At 36.2% G+C, this 15,380-nt stretch overlaps 1 protein-coding gene across 1 annotated transcript in view; it reads right to left on the bottom strand.

Moving 5' to 3' along the window:
- The window catches only part of SLC26A7 (solute carrier family 26 member 7), a 62,242-nt gene extending 48,064 nt beyond the window's left edge, over positions 1-14,178 (bottom strand). The window contains exons 1-2 of the mRNA XM_005150854.2: positions 13,989-14,178; positions 543-653 (exon numbers count right to left, since the gene is read on the bottom strand). Coding sequence (XP_005150911.1) covers positions 543-653; positions 13,989-14,178 — 301 coding nt within the window. The remainder of the gene's footprint in view (positions 1-542; positions 654-13,988) is intronic.
- Between the last annotated feature and the right edge of the window lie 1,202 nt (positions 14,179-15,380).

Here is a 15,380-nt window from a genome sequence, read left to right on the forward strand (position 1 = left end):
CTACTTTTGTTGCCTTCCCAATTACTCTGCAAGTGGAGAGGGGTTGTATTGAACTCACTGGAGGAATCTGTAGCTTTAACAAAATAGAAGGCAATAGGCACAGAAAGCTTCTTTTGTGAAAAATGAAAGGTTTGTGTTTTAGACAGGTGAGAAGTAATGTGTGTTTTCTATGGTTTAAGAAGCAGTTGGGACTTTTTCATTCCTGCTTGCGTACAGCTTGTTGGCTGCGCCCTCTGTTAAAATCTTAGCCTAAAGCAGATTTCTAAAGTAGAGTTAAAATACAAAAGCCCTTAATAAACTACATTTACAAAGGGAGTGTCAATGCAATATTAAATTATAATGGCAGGAATAACTGCTACATATTCTTAATGAGGCTCTTTGAAGTACTTAAGCTGGAAAAAAGTTGTAAAAAGTAGCAAAAAAAAATCTTATTTCTGTTTAGTGTTAGATAATTTCCCTTCCACTGATCTTATAACAACAACAAAAATGTTCACTTTTCAATTTCTTATTTCTGAAAGTGTTATTAGCAAATAGACACTTACCTGTTGCAACATGATGTCCCATCCCAAATATGGCATAAATAATGACAGGGAAGAAAGAGCCATATAAACCAAAAACTGGATGGACTGAAGACAGAATAGCAAAGGCCAGCCCTATAGAAAATTAAATGGAATTACTTCAGTATATGAAGATAAAACTGTTCTGCATTCAATTTTTTTTTTAAATGAGGAAACAGCTACAATTTTATTGAAAGCAGGGGAAAAACCCACCTTCATTTACAAAAACCTAAACCATAAGTCAGCTACTGTATAATTAGGCTCAGGAAGAACTGTGGAATATTTTTCATCTACTATCTGCCATCAAAATCCTCACACTTTCTCCTGAGTTCAGCAGGAGAAACAAATGCGTCATAGATCCAACCTATAGCACCAGCTACCATGGTTCCAGGTTGTCTCCATCAGTGCTTTTCTAACAACCAGTCCTCATGGGAGGAGTCAGAGCCATTTTACCGCCACCCTCACAAACATGAATTTGAGACTGCCAGGGCTTCAGGCGGTCAGATGTTTTTTTCTTACAAACAGTTCAAAAACTGCAATTTTGGTTTGGATGGAGCCCCTTCAGTCTGCTTTCTTCTTAAACAAAATAATATTACAGGGTTCATTGTCTTTAGGTGCCTGTTTTTTTTTTTTTTATTCCTTTAGATATTAGCATTTTTTTTCATTACATAAAGTTCTCAGTCCAGAAATGGAATGTACTTGACTTTCATGTTGAGCTAAATTGGTTAGGATTTAACTTTACAGCCTTACTAGCCACCTTCATTGCTCAGCTATAAAGGACAGGAGGACAGCACCCATCTTTTCTTCAGAAATTCTCAGAATATGCCAAGAAATCAACCTTTAACAGAGACATTCTTGCAAAGCAACAGCTTTGATTGCTGTTCATGTTTAGATACCTAAAATAACAAGCAAGTCTGCACTGAACTATTGCAAGCCAGCAGAAGGAATAAAGTATGCTTCTGACCAGCAGGTTCCACTGCCCTTTCACAGTTTTTACTCCTAGAAGCTAAGAGTAGGAAGAATTGCCCAGCAGAGTTGTTCCGTAAATCCTGGTGAATACCTTGTTATGCAGTAAGGAAGACAGAATTGGCTTGTGTAACACATAAGGTGCCTGAGTTCCATCCTTGGTTGACCTGAGTGACCAGTCCAAGATAGCATGGGTATTGGGAGAATGACCATGGATGATCTGTGGCAGAGGTGATTCAGACAAATGAAACAAAGATGCTTTCTGCATACATTTGAAATCTTTAAAGAAAATTAAATGTATGGGGTGAACTGTTCCCACCAGACTTTCCTGGCTGCTCCAGAAAGCATTTTTTACCTGAAACGCTGGTGTATGGGGTTTTAATAATATGGAGAGCGCAAAGAATATCTTTACTTAGATGCTTTAAGTGGCAATTCTGAATATTTTAATTCAAGAGCTCTCTTCTTGAATTGGCATTTGAGTCTGTAACAAAGAGCACATGGCAGCAGAAGGCAATAAAATACCAAGAGGCCAGAAGTGTCAAGTTCCCTGTGAAGCAGACAAGGCCAAGCAGTTCACCTGTTCTCAAGAAAACATCACAGTGAAGATTTTGCTGAGATGGATCTTTCACAGGTCATCTTCATCAACACTGTGCTCAGCAAAGTAGCACTATCAGTTGTGAATTGGAGAGAAGACATATTTCAACATGTCTGTTTTACAAATTTGATGCCTTTTAAACAGAAATGGACTTCACTGTTCTTTTGCTTTTCAATTAGCATATATACCAATCATCACTTCTGCTTTTTTCTCCTAGCACACCATTATCAGGACCCAGAAAGATCTTTGAAATTATAGTTCCACATCCATGTTCACATGATCAATAGATGTAAAAGAAGATTCTGACACAAAAGCAACACAGAAGGGTCTGTCTGAGGAGAACAAAAACAGCACAGGAGAGAACTGCATGGCCCTATCCAGTCAAAAGTGAGCATGGAGTTAAAAATATAGAAAAAAGGAGAAAGACTTTTAAGGCTTGTTCAACATTGAAATGCTCTTCCATTGTAATATAATATAATTAATATAATAATGAACAAAAAAAACTCAACCAAACAAAACTTTGTAATTAATTCAATGTTAGAATACCGCTCACACAGATACTCCAGACCTGAAAAAAACAAGGGTCAGATCTATGTTTAGATATTCTGCCGTAAAGAAGAGCTATTCCTCATCAGCAAGTCTGTGAGTAAAGCAAAGTTCCTGTTGGATGCGGGGCATTTGCTGGGCAAGGCAGGTCATTATCAGTCCTGTTAGCTTTATGCTTCCATTACTGAAGCATGTCAATAGTGTGCAAGTGCAGAAAGGCATTATAAAACAGGATTAGCAAAAACTTCAGGCTTTCTGATGAGGCATATAATGTTCAAAAAGTTCAGATACCTTTAAAGATATTATTAGTAGCATATTTCAGCTTATTTCATTATTTTTATTAAACTTTGCTACAACGTATTCCATATGCTCAAGACATAGCCAAAAGACAGGAAACATTATTTTAGTTTTTTCATTCCCAACAGTAATAATACTAAAAGAAATAGATCATAAAATAAGGATCCCCCCTAATCTTCACTGGTAATATGGAGAAGCCTCTATGATAGTGACATTAAGGTTTTCAAACAAGAATACAAATTCCATGGAAAGAAATACAAACAAAAAATTACCAGTAAGTTCAGATACAGTACAATAACATTGTGGTTCTTTGTTTTAACTAGCTCCTTATCATAAGATAATATTGAGCGACACACTGTCATTGAAAACTGTGCTCTCTGACTACCATGAGATGCATAACAATCCTCTGGCATGCCACACTGAGATGTTGTAATACTGTCAGTAAATGTCAAATGCAGATAACTATAAAATAACTAACTTGATACAAATAGAAACAAGGCCACATCCTACCACAAGAGAAAGGTCTCAGTTTAAATTGATAGCTTCTGCTCATTAACCTAGCACCATAACTATAGCAATAAAAAATATTTTCCGTAGAAGGATCTATGAGTCACCAGAGTATGGTCAACTACCTAACAACTTCCTGCATGTGGAAAAACACTCAGGATACATATATATGACCTGAAGAAACCTATACCATGTCTTTTGGAAATACAACATGCAAACCAGAAATACAAGTGAAGAAGCAGGAAAATTAGTAAGTCTATAATTAATTTGAGGAATTTCAAAATTTGTATCATTCATTATTTACTATGAAAACTATAAATTTGCAAGTTTTTCTAGTAGAGTGTATCTTCAAATTACTTTTTGTTTTGGTAACTTTTTATTCTTAAATGTGACTATAACAGTACAGCCAGGCCTCAAGTATAGGGAACCCGAAGTGTCACTAGTGTCGTGGTTTAAGCCCAGGCTGTAAATCAGAGCCACACAGCCCTCTTGTTCACTTCCCCCCTTTCTTCCCCCACCCCATTTCAGGAGGGACGGCGAGAAGAATCTAAAGAATGTAACTCCCACGGGTTGAGTTAAGAACAGTCCAGTAACTAAGGTATAACACAAACCACTACTGCTGCCACCAATAATAATAATACTGATAAGGGAAATAACAAGGGAAGAGAATACAATACCACTCGTTGATACACAGCCTAATCAAGCAGTGAACTAGCCCTTCCAGGTGACTCCCAGTTTACATCCTGGGGATGATGTGCTGTTGTATGGAATACCTCTTTGGCTAGTTTGGGTCAGGTGTCCTGTCTCTGCTTCCTCCTGGCTTCCCCTCCTCCCTGGCAGAGCATGAGACTCAGAAAGTCCTTGGTCAGACCAAACATTTGAGCAGTAACTAAAAACATCGGTGTTATCAGCGCTGTTCCCAGGCTGAAAGTAAAAAATACAGCACTGCACCAGCTACTAAGAAGGAGAAAACCTGACTGCTACTTCTGAATCCAGGACACACTAGTATATCTTATTCCACTCAAAATGCTATCTGCAATTGTAACGACTCCAGTGCTTAAGAAAAAGACAATTCAGTTACAAAGTTGAATCACATAGTAAGAAAGGTATTTCCTGTAGATTCCTAAAAATGTAGAATTAACACATATTTAATGAGTCTCCTATCAATCTTTCTTGAAGAACCAACAAATCAGACACTCAGTGATTCATATCACAAACTTTAATTTCTAGGGCCATGGTAGCTAACTTTTACTGAAGGAGCAAAACACCAGAGGAAAAAAATATATATATATTTAATGACAATTTTCTCATAAAACCCTGCAGTTCTAGAAGGTTCTTTGACATCTGGGTTAGTCATGATACCTGAATTCACAGTATTTCACAGTATCTGAAATTTAGCTCTCCCAGTATACCATCTGACCATTATATGGAAGATATGTTTGAGAAAGGACTGCTCTATTCTGCCACTTTTCAGATCTTCAGATCCTGACATTACATCTGGATATTCAAAAGACAGGATATGCAAGTATTATGATAGAAGAAAGAAGTGGAGTGCATGACCCATATGTGAATTGTCTGTTTGAGATAGCTTGACCCTTGGTACATAAAAAAGCTTGCATACAACCAAAAACAGACAGAAACAAAAACAAAACAAAACAAACAAACAAACAAACAAAAACCTTAACCTACTATTTTCTGGTTTTTTTATGGTATTTCTGCAAAAAATATGATTCTTGACAGACAATCAAACATTAAATGTTCAAAACTCTTTGGAATGAATTTGACACAATATTTGAACACCACAAATATTTTATAAACTATTACATAGAGAATTTTATGAACTACTCTACACTGTTCAGCTATAGTACCTGAAGAATCTGGTCACCTCCAAAATAAAAATAAAGAGGTATTTGAGAGTAGATTATTGAGAAATTCCTCTGCATCTGAGTAAGAATAAACAGAATGAAACCCTTAAGATTCTGGCAACCAGGTAACTATGAGGTAGTCTTTTGAGAAGCATTAACAATGTAGAGAAGCAAACCCCAGTCATGACTGATGTCAGGCTTTACTCAATATGAACTGAACTTTAAAAATCCATAAAAAAGGCATCCATTTTGACAAATTGATAGGCAAGGATCTCAGCATTAAGAGTTTTCCTGATCTCTCTGACCTGATCAAATACAGGTGAAGTAATTTCTTTTTTTTCCTTCAGGAAATAAGCCTTTCCTAGCTTTGTCAGTCTCTGTCCATGGTGCTCAGGCATGCTACGGCACAGGGATTGGACATCTGCACAGTTTGTCTGGTCGTACTAACACAAGTGTACCGAGACATTAGGCTCCAAAGGATTCAGAGGTCATTCAGAAGCTGAATTCACATTTGTAGTAGTCTGTCAGACACGTCTGTATTAGCACATGTGTAACTTGTAAGAAGCTTAATAGACATCAGTAATTAAATATTTCATACACAGCAGCATCAGTGCCTTTCTCTGCTGCAAAGGTGTATAAATATGAAACATTTCCCTAACTTACTTACTAACATGTTACATTTCGTAACCAGCTTATATCATTATTCATTGTATGGGAGAACTATAACAAAGCTCAGCTGGACACTCTCTTCCACAAATCATTTATGAACTACGTGGATTCTCCAATGCATTCTTTAGGAGATTTTTCTGGCTTTGTTTCCAAGTGTTCTTATTCAATTTCATCTACACATATTATTTGTATGCCAGATATATATTTACAAGACAGCTCTACCACTTAATAAAATTATTAGCTCCAGTTAGTCTGCTCAGGGTATATTTATGTCTACATTTATGGTCAGAACCTGAACAAAAAAAACCAACCTGCAACTATAATCCTTGAGAAGACACAGCTGGGGTTCCTCCATGAAAAGCTAAGAAAAAAAGAAATGTATAAGGTTTTGGCATCATGCCTTACAAAACACTGGGCACCAGTTCCGGAATGCATGAAGGCAGTATAGATCGTTTTTTTAACACCAAGGTCTCCAGCCAGTGTTAAAGAATTAGTTGTTCAGCAATAAATCCAGCTCAAGATGAAATTAACTTTAATTAAAACATACAAAGCACACCAGTCCTCAGAGAGTTATTATTGGGCTTGCAGAATGAAAAAAGAAGTTGGCAGGAATAGCAATACTGATTTAATCAGATGCCATCTACATATTTCACTTTTAGAGGAAATATGTCTCAAGGGCCCTCCAACCCCCAAAAGAAAAACAACCCACCAAAACCTACTTGAGCCAAAGCATTTCTTGTTTATGATAGGTCATTGGAAAGGCAGAAAATATATAGCACTATATATAAATTCTATATGAAGTGTATCCATGTGCTAGCTGACTACAAAAAAAATATGTTCCTTAAAAAAGAATACTGCCATAGTCCCAAACCTGAGAAATTTGAAAGTCCAGATCCCATACCATCATGCTTTCACACAAGCAACTTTTGAGTGTATGCAGTATAGCACATGGACAGATGTTTATTTCAAAACAAATAACATAATGTTTATGAATCCAGCCAAACACCACGAACTTAGCTAGATGTAGACTCAATCAGTGAGAGCATTTTAGTTCGAAAAAAACCCACACATTTGTCTTAACTCATTAATAGGTAGACCATTGCTCAATACTGTCCATTTGTTTTCAGCAGCAGCAGATACTGAAAGGAAACAAACTCATGAGGGACCCCCCTTGTGCACTGTGTTCTGTTCCTTCTTATGTCAGGCAAACATAATTCAGTACAGCTATGAATGGAATTATGTGAGATAAGGAGATACACTTTCATATCCAAATATTTTAATGGAATATTTTTAGAACTACTTTCAATTTTAAGTCTAAATGTTTTCATGCTGCTTTATGCTCATTTTTTCATGTGCTGAAACTGTCTTTTACTTTAAATGCCTTTCTTGATAAGGAAAAACCTTCTCAGGTTTTAATTAACCTGTCCAAGCCATTTAAATCTTCTCCAAAATATAATCTTTGTTTTTCGAATCCTTCTCATAGCCTTTCCTTCTCATACTGAAGTTTGAAATAATCATCCATGAACAGAGACAACCAAAATTACACAGTATATTTCAGACAATGGATCAAAACTCAGCACTACTTGTGGTCATCAGCTTCTTTACAGCTCTTAACCCACCTGAAAAACCATTTTTTCCCAAATAGTCTGATTATTTTCCAGCAGATCATTAAAGCTAGCCCTACCTGAAAACATCAACAGAGCTGTCTTTATAATACATATATTAACCTGAAGCAAAACTCACCTGTCCTAGAGCCTTCCTTCAGAATTTGGTAGCAGAACCAGTCACTCTGGTATCCTTTATTGCTATACATGCAAATGTTATTTCATGATCATTAAAGGGAAATACATCTCTATTGCTGACATCTGGTCCATTCCCTCATAGGATTATAGAATGGTTAGAGTTGGAAGGGACCTTAAAGATCACAGAGTTCCAACCACTTTGTCCATGGAGGGGGCACTGGACAAAGGGGCACCTTTCACTAAGCTATGTTGTTCAAAGCCCCATCCAACTTGGATTTGAACACTGCCAGGGATGGGGCAGCCATAATTTCTCTGGGCAATCTGGTCTAGTGTCTCACCACCCTCATAGTAAAGAATTTCTTTCTAATGTTTAATCTAAATCTACCCTCATCTGCAATACAGACTTGTAGCTTGGATACAACACAATACTCAATATGATGCAGTCACAGAATATCATTCCAAATTTGACAAAATCGTCAGAGGTACTTGTTGCTGGATATGCAATGCCACCTACCTATTATTTCAGAATTCTGAGATGACAATTGCCCATCTCATCCTTTGATCTGAGTGTGTTTGATTTGCTGTGTTTAATCTCAGCTACATAACCATGTGGTTAACCATTTCCCACATGGGCTAAGTAATCATCCTTCAGGAAAACCGAGACAAACTTCTAATTTTGTACTGAGGCTTCAGTTTAGGCCAAATACTTCAGCAGAAAGTACCATATCTTTGTTTTGTCCTTTTTTTTCTAAGGCAGAAAAAACATTAATGGGTTTGGGCTTTTTTGGAAGGATTTAACTCAGTTGTGATGCTGGACATTCATATTAGTTGCAAACAATCGAAACCATATGCTGTCAATACAGTATTGCATAAGCCATTTCTGTGTTACAAGCAAAAGAACTTTAGTGTTTCTGATTTCTCTCTCCATATACTTTTCTATTATGGGATAGAAAAAGAGCTCCAAGATGTTGCAATGAAAAGTGCAGGTGCAAGTATTATCATCACCCAGTGAATGACAAATAGAAATTAAGTCATGTATTTTCTAAGCAGGAGTCTCTCTGGTTGTTAATGGTTCACAGAAGAGGATTATAATTATCAAAACCTCAAGTGAGATCTTGGAAGAAGCTTTGGGTGGAAGGGTTGCCATTGTCTGAAGCTGGGTACCTACCTTAGGAATTTGCATCCAGAAAGAATGTTAGGTGTGCCAGGTGTTAAGCAGAGTACTTAATTTTCACATTATTTAATGTCCTAACCAAAATACTTCAGATACATCTGTCTCCCTTAAGTATATGGAGAACTGACATACGTAAATAAGTTATGGACAATAATTAATATAGACTAAGTTTGGGGATAATTTCTCTGGTGAAAAACTCAGCTGCATAACAGAGGTTATATTTACATAGACCATTTCAGATGAACTTAGACTTTTCTATAGTCCATGACAGTGAGAGAAGCTTACTGATGGGCTGCAGCACTACTTATATGACTTTTAGATGCCAGTCTTCATAGCCAGGCTATATAGTTCTGCCCAGGAAAAAAAAAAAAACCCACAAACAAAACATCAAAACAAACAAACAAACACAAACAAACATACCATAAAGAAACACATTCTAAACATCAATGTAAAAGCAAACACTGACATGTGATGTATCTAGAGACACATATTGCATAATTAAAATTCTGAGAGAAGGCACAAAACTATTTGTTTGAAAAGACAAGATTAGAGAATGAAGACTAGAAAAATGAATTAATGAGAGATAGATCTGCAGCTTGGTAATGAAAAAATGATGCCAAGAAAGATCATCTATGAAAGGCCTTGAAAATAAACATGAATAACCTGCTTGTTGCAACAAAAAGTTACCACAGACTTTGAAAATGAGATAAGCAGCTGCATTCTGAAGAAATATTAAAGGCCTGTAGCACATGTTCAGAAGACTGAGGAAAAAACACACTGACAACTTTATGAGATTTAGCTGTCTGGAAAAACAGCACCATAATGCATCTTAATATTATCATGCAAGATAAGTGAGAAAAATTCAGACATAGCTTGATTGAAGTATGCTTCTCATACAAGTACGTGGTGTTCAGGTCATACAAAAAAGCTACAAGAAGAATTCTGGTATAGTTGTGACAGGTCAATAGAGGAGTTACAGAAATCAGGAAGACCTGCCTTTAACCATGTTGAACATGAACTGTTTATTACTCATAATGCCACAGATATAAAGGCTGAGACACATATCACCTAAGTTTTGATGTCTATGTCATCAGAGTCTACAGCAGAGCCAATCCCCTGTTAGCAATTGAATTTGTGTCTATGAATGAGGAACACAGAATGAAATGGAAAGTTAAGCCTTCATATGACAACTGTTGATGGGGTATTAATAAGTTTTAAAAGAAAAGGGAATAGAACAGCAAAGTACTATTCCAAGAAAAAAAGTAAATATTTATTTGTTAATTTAGAGGCATCTTGTTCTAGCCTATCAATAACAGAGTTTTGAGAAACAGAAGAATTAAGTAGTGGTTACCAAAGCATGAGAGCTCAGATTTCTTAACTGTGAAAATATATGGCAAACTTCAAAACTGGATGAGAAAGCTCACTTTAGATTTGAAGGTTATTTTTCAACCTTAGGTATCAGAGTAAGAATAAGGATTTTATGTCTGGAAAAAAAATAGATGCTGAGCTCTGTATTAAATGGTAGTTGGAACTGATATTAGATGATGGGTGGAACTAATGAGCCTAGTTTCTTTCACTGGTTTTGACTTGTGGCTTTGCAATTTGAAAGAGTACAAGTTCCAACCAAATATTTCCAGCAATTGGAGCATTTGAAAGAAATTTTCTTTTTTTTTTTTTTTTTTTACACAGATTACCAAATGTCTAACAGGGTATGTGCTTATATGATCATTGTAGGGTCTGTTTCAGCTGGCCATTTAAAAAAATTGTATGAACATCATTATATCTTACACTTTCTCCATCTTCTGTGGAATCAGAGACAATACAAGTATTGCCTCAGAAAATAAATAGGACAGAGTTCAGCACTGAATTTTGGGACTCATGAGTTTAGATTAATTTGGCATTTTTAGCAGACAACGAAACAACTATAGGAACTCTTGGAGAATGCCTGCTTGGTTTCAGCAATGACTCTTTCATGATAAGTGCCAAGAAGCAGATAATGATAATCCCATGCTTTTCCTTCCCACCTCCCTGCACTCAGCCTCCTCTCTCTCATCCCAGTAATGATCAATGGATCCCTCTGAATGGTTAAATAAGACTTGGGCATGTTTTAAACAACTTTCAAAAGCATTTGAAAAGAATTATCAAAAAATGTACTCTTCAGAAGTTATTACATAATTTGTTATGGATTCTTTGATAATTATTGTGTTCTTTATTAGATAATATTGTGAAAGAGTAAGGATAACACCTTAGGCATTGAAGCATATGGCTTTACCTTAGTTCAGTGTTAGGCAAAGTAACACCTAATCTTTTAAAGATCCATTTCTTACACACTGTACATGGAAGTCAAAACAATTAAATACCCAGGTAGCATGCCTTTTTTGCATGCAATTCCTAGACTCTATCACCATAGAACATAGCTTCTAGTTTATGTGTGTTATGATGGAGGACATTTAAACATGAGCTGATATATGAGCTCAAGTGGTTCAATTTTAAGGTAGCATACTTGAAGGTATCTTACAAGAGTTTGAAGGCTTAAGTAACATTTAGAAACTAATAATTTTAACCATGACAAGAGGAATGGTAGTAGCTCTTTAGAACTTCATCCAAAATGAAAGATGGCATAGGAACAGCTATTCTGACCTACACAATACCTTTATAAAAGACTTCTTGGGAGCAAATATTATTCGCATACATTGACTGCTATATTTGTATTGATTTGCTCTTTTGTTTTTGTCGCTTATAAGACAGACACCAAAACCTGCTGTTGTATATGAATTCTCCAGGAAAAAAAAAAAAATCAGAAAATTCTGCGAGGAGCAGTTATGAGGATTATCTTTGTTGCATTCACTACAACACACCAAGGACTGTGACTTTCCTTTTTACTTCCTCCCTTTACAAAAGGCAGACAGCTATGTAATCTAAAGATTAGGTACATTACAGTAGATTAAAATAGCTGCCAGCCTGAATAGTCTGAATATGGCCAATGCCACATAAGTAAGAAATCTTACAGCAGCAAAACAGTGAAAAACACAGCTCAGTTGGAAGACTTTTCTGAATTATTCTCAAGCTACTGGACTGCTCTCTACCTCGGAGTATGCAACTTTCATCACTCAAGTAATTGTTACATACAAATACAACTGCACACTTTTCCATATAGTTCCATAACTCAGGTTTATTTCCATACACTTGAATTTACTTAAACATGCTGTTGCAACACCAAATGACGCTGTGCTCTGCATGTCAGTTATCACTCGTCACTAATTTTTTCCTACCATTTTTAGAATTTCTGCCTGTCTTTTAATTACAAAACTTCTTGGTTCACTTTGTGGGTGGAAGGAGACAGACACAGTAAGACCTCAAAACTGAGGGCATTTTCCCTTTATTCTATATAATAAATGAGACTTTATTTTCTTGCATAACCCTCTCCTTGAAAGCATTAAAGGATAGTGATGGTAACTGGAAGGCTTATGAAACTAGGAAAGGAACTGTGCAAGCAGGGTTCAAACAAATAAGTTGTGTTCAAGTTAAAGCAACACAAATACAACAAAATGTTTTAGTATCTAACTCATCTATTTTTCCATCCTTTAAAATTATTCTAAAATTTTGAAAAGTCATAAAGAAGAGAAAGAAAAAACAGTTCAGCAGGATGGAACAGCTTCAACATGTTTGTTTTTAAACAGCATAAAATAAGGATAAAATTGTTTCTAGAGTACTTGGTAATAACCTAGAAAAACAGTGCCATTATTTTATGTCTTCATGGGATCTTCTTGAATTTATCTATTACACTAAGTTACTTCTTGGTACACAAGGCTCAAACAAGAAAATCCTGGCTAAAACTAGCAGCAGTTCAAGAACTGCTGTTTAACTTAATATTTTTAAAGAATTTCAGCATACTGTTATTAGTAGCTTTTTAATTACAATTGTTGTATACACACATACCAGTGAAATTAGATACTTTGCAGTCTTACAGCATTCAGGTTCTTAAATCATGCCAGTGCAGATGTTCCCAATTACTTTAAAGCACAAATACACAAATCAGTTGTTTCCAGCTCCAGCATAATTCAGTTAAAGGAGTTTTTACAAATGAAAAAAAAAAAAGAATAATAGTTAAGCATAGCTAAGATGGGAAATTGTTAGGAAATAATTATGTATGGTTTACATAAGGGAAGGAATTCAAGTCCATCTGAGGCAGATAAAAAGCCGGATTTGCCTGAGGCAAATATAAAATACTGCCAAATGAAGGTGACACTATCAAAGACATCAAAAAATGAGAAAAGTGTTTCTTTCTCAGCAGCAATCATGACTTTACAAACCCACATTACTAGGACTTAAAGTTTTTGCAGGTCATTGTGCAGACTTCTGTTTTGGGGAGTTTTTCCTTTTTCTTTAAGCTGCCAAACAGAGTCTAACTCCACCCCTACTTTGTATTGTTTCTTGAAAAAAGAAACAGTAGGTAATGTAAAATAGCATTAAATCAACAAAGGAGCTAAAGCACACAAGCTGCAGATGCAGGCAGATCCTCTCCATGGGTAATATCTCTGGCAGAGCACCCTTATGCACACTCTCCTGTTGGGCTCTGGGCTTCCACAGGTAATAGTATAATGCCAATGTTTTTATCCAGAACAGAATGTTTTATAATGCAATTAGCATGTAGATATATTTTGTTTTCTAGATAAAATAGTGAAAAAGGTGGTCATTTATCTGATAAAACACAATACATACAACCATACACTGTGTGAATAGACTTACTGCTCTCTTACCTTCTGTATTGTCTTCAAAAAATTGTCAGGGTGATGGGATATATAGTAAAGTTCCAGCTCACAGAAATTAGCTACAATAGCACAAGGTGCTTCTATACATACTTGAACAGACTCTATATGCACTAAATTAAGACTATGCATTTTTGCTTATATTTTTATTTAGATTAAATCAACATTAGGTATACAAGAATGTCTTTGCTTTGATCAAGGCTTTACAATAATATTAAACAAGGAAAAAAAAGAGAGAGAAAGAAGAGAAATCCAGCATAACCAGGTTCAAAAATATGAATTTGAAATGAGTCCACTGTACCTTGAGTCACCTGTTGAATGGCTAGCATCATCCCAGAAACGGTATCAGGAATCAAATTTTCCTTCCAATTGTAGACAGGCATCCATTTCAAGATGGGCAGCCTTCTCATACACCAGATTTTGATATCTTCAAAGCGAACAGCCTGAATCTTCCTGCAGACTGCATTTCTTTTCCTTTTCCCTCCTGTCATCTTTCCCAGCCCTCAAAAGCAGTTTCTCTTTTAGAAGAGTGCACAGTTGAGGAATCGTCCGGCTCTCTGTCAGTCTTCAGTTCTCTTCAGAGATTTTGTAGCTCCAAAACTACACAGAAAAAAGAAACAATGAACAGAAGCACTTCAGATTTCTGCAGCTGCTGTCTAACTATACTCAATAAAGACACTTATTAAATGCTCAATCATATAAACAGCTACACGAAATGTAAGAACTGTTTATTTCAAGGATCACATTTTCTGCTCTTTGTGAAGAATTTGGTCCAGTCTCATGTTAGTTTGTGATTCTTTCCAGTAACCTCTCGCTTTATATTCACTGTAATGCTTGTGCTTTTGGCCTCAGTCCAGTGGCAAAATGAGGTATTACTGGGTGTGTGTGCAATACAGGCTGGGCTATGCTAATATAAGCAGGAAGTGCCCAGAGGAGCAGGCATTTCCCTGCCAAGCCTTGCCTCTTCTAGATCTTTTCTGGCTGCTGATGGAAGATGTGAAGTCCTCAGCAACACTGGGGCTAGCAAACTTGTTTTAGTCCATCAATGCTCTGTCTTCTAAATGACAGCAAAAAGCTTATTTATGTAGAAAATGCAGAACATCAGGTAGCAATAAATCCTGCTGAATATATACATATTCTGTCTGTAGAAGAAGCCTCAGACAAAAGTGTAAACAAGCTCAAAGTGTAGTGAAAACTGCAGCTATCAGCTCCACATGGCAAAGTACCGGAAACCCTTGAGACAATTATTCTTCTTCAAGGCTACTCCTTTTTGCTCTTGGCAGTCCATCCAGCAAAGGCTCTCTCAACAAAGACAGTTCACCAAGTAACTCCTGATCTTGTAATAATATCATGTAACTTGTGTACGGTACAAAGTGCTGAGACGCAAAGTGATAAGAGCATGGAAGAACCTTAGAAGTTATTAGAGCATTTAAATGCTTTGTCCGATATAGAGCAAGGACACAGTGGCTTTCCTCCAAGTGTTTTTGTATCTCTGAATGAGAAAGCAATTTAAGTTAAAGTGTAAGGAGCATCACATGAGTAAAATGTCTTCCCAATCGCAATTTTGCAGACAGCAATATTTTTTTTTATATTTCCATTTCAGTTGTATAAATTACTTTATATTTTATTTTTTAATTTCACATGAACAGAACTGAAGCTTTGTCCATACAAAATTACTTCAGAAAACTGAGAC

The sequence above is a fragment of the Melopsittacus undulatus genome, chromosome 1, assembly GCF_012275295.1.
Source record: "Melopsittacus undulatus isolate bMelUnd1 chromosome 1, bMelUnd1.mat.Z, whole genome shotgun sequence".
NCBI lineage: Eukaryota > Metazoa > Chordata > Aves > Psittaciformes > Psittaculidae > Melopsittacus > Melopsittacus undulatus.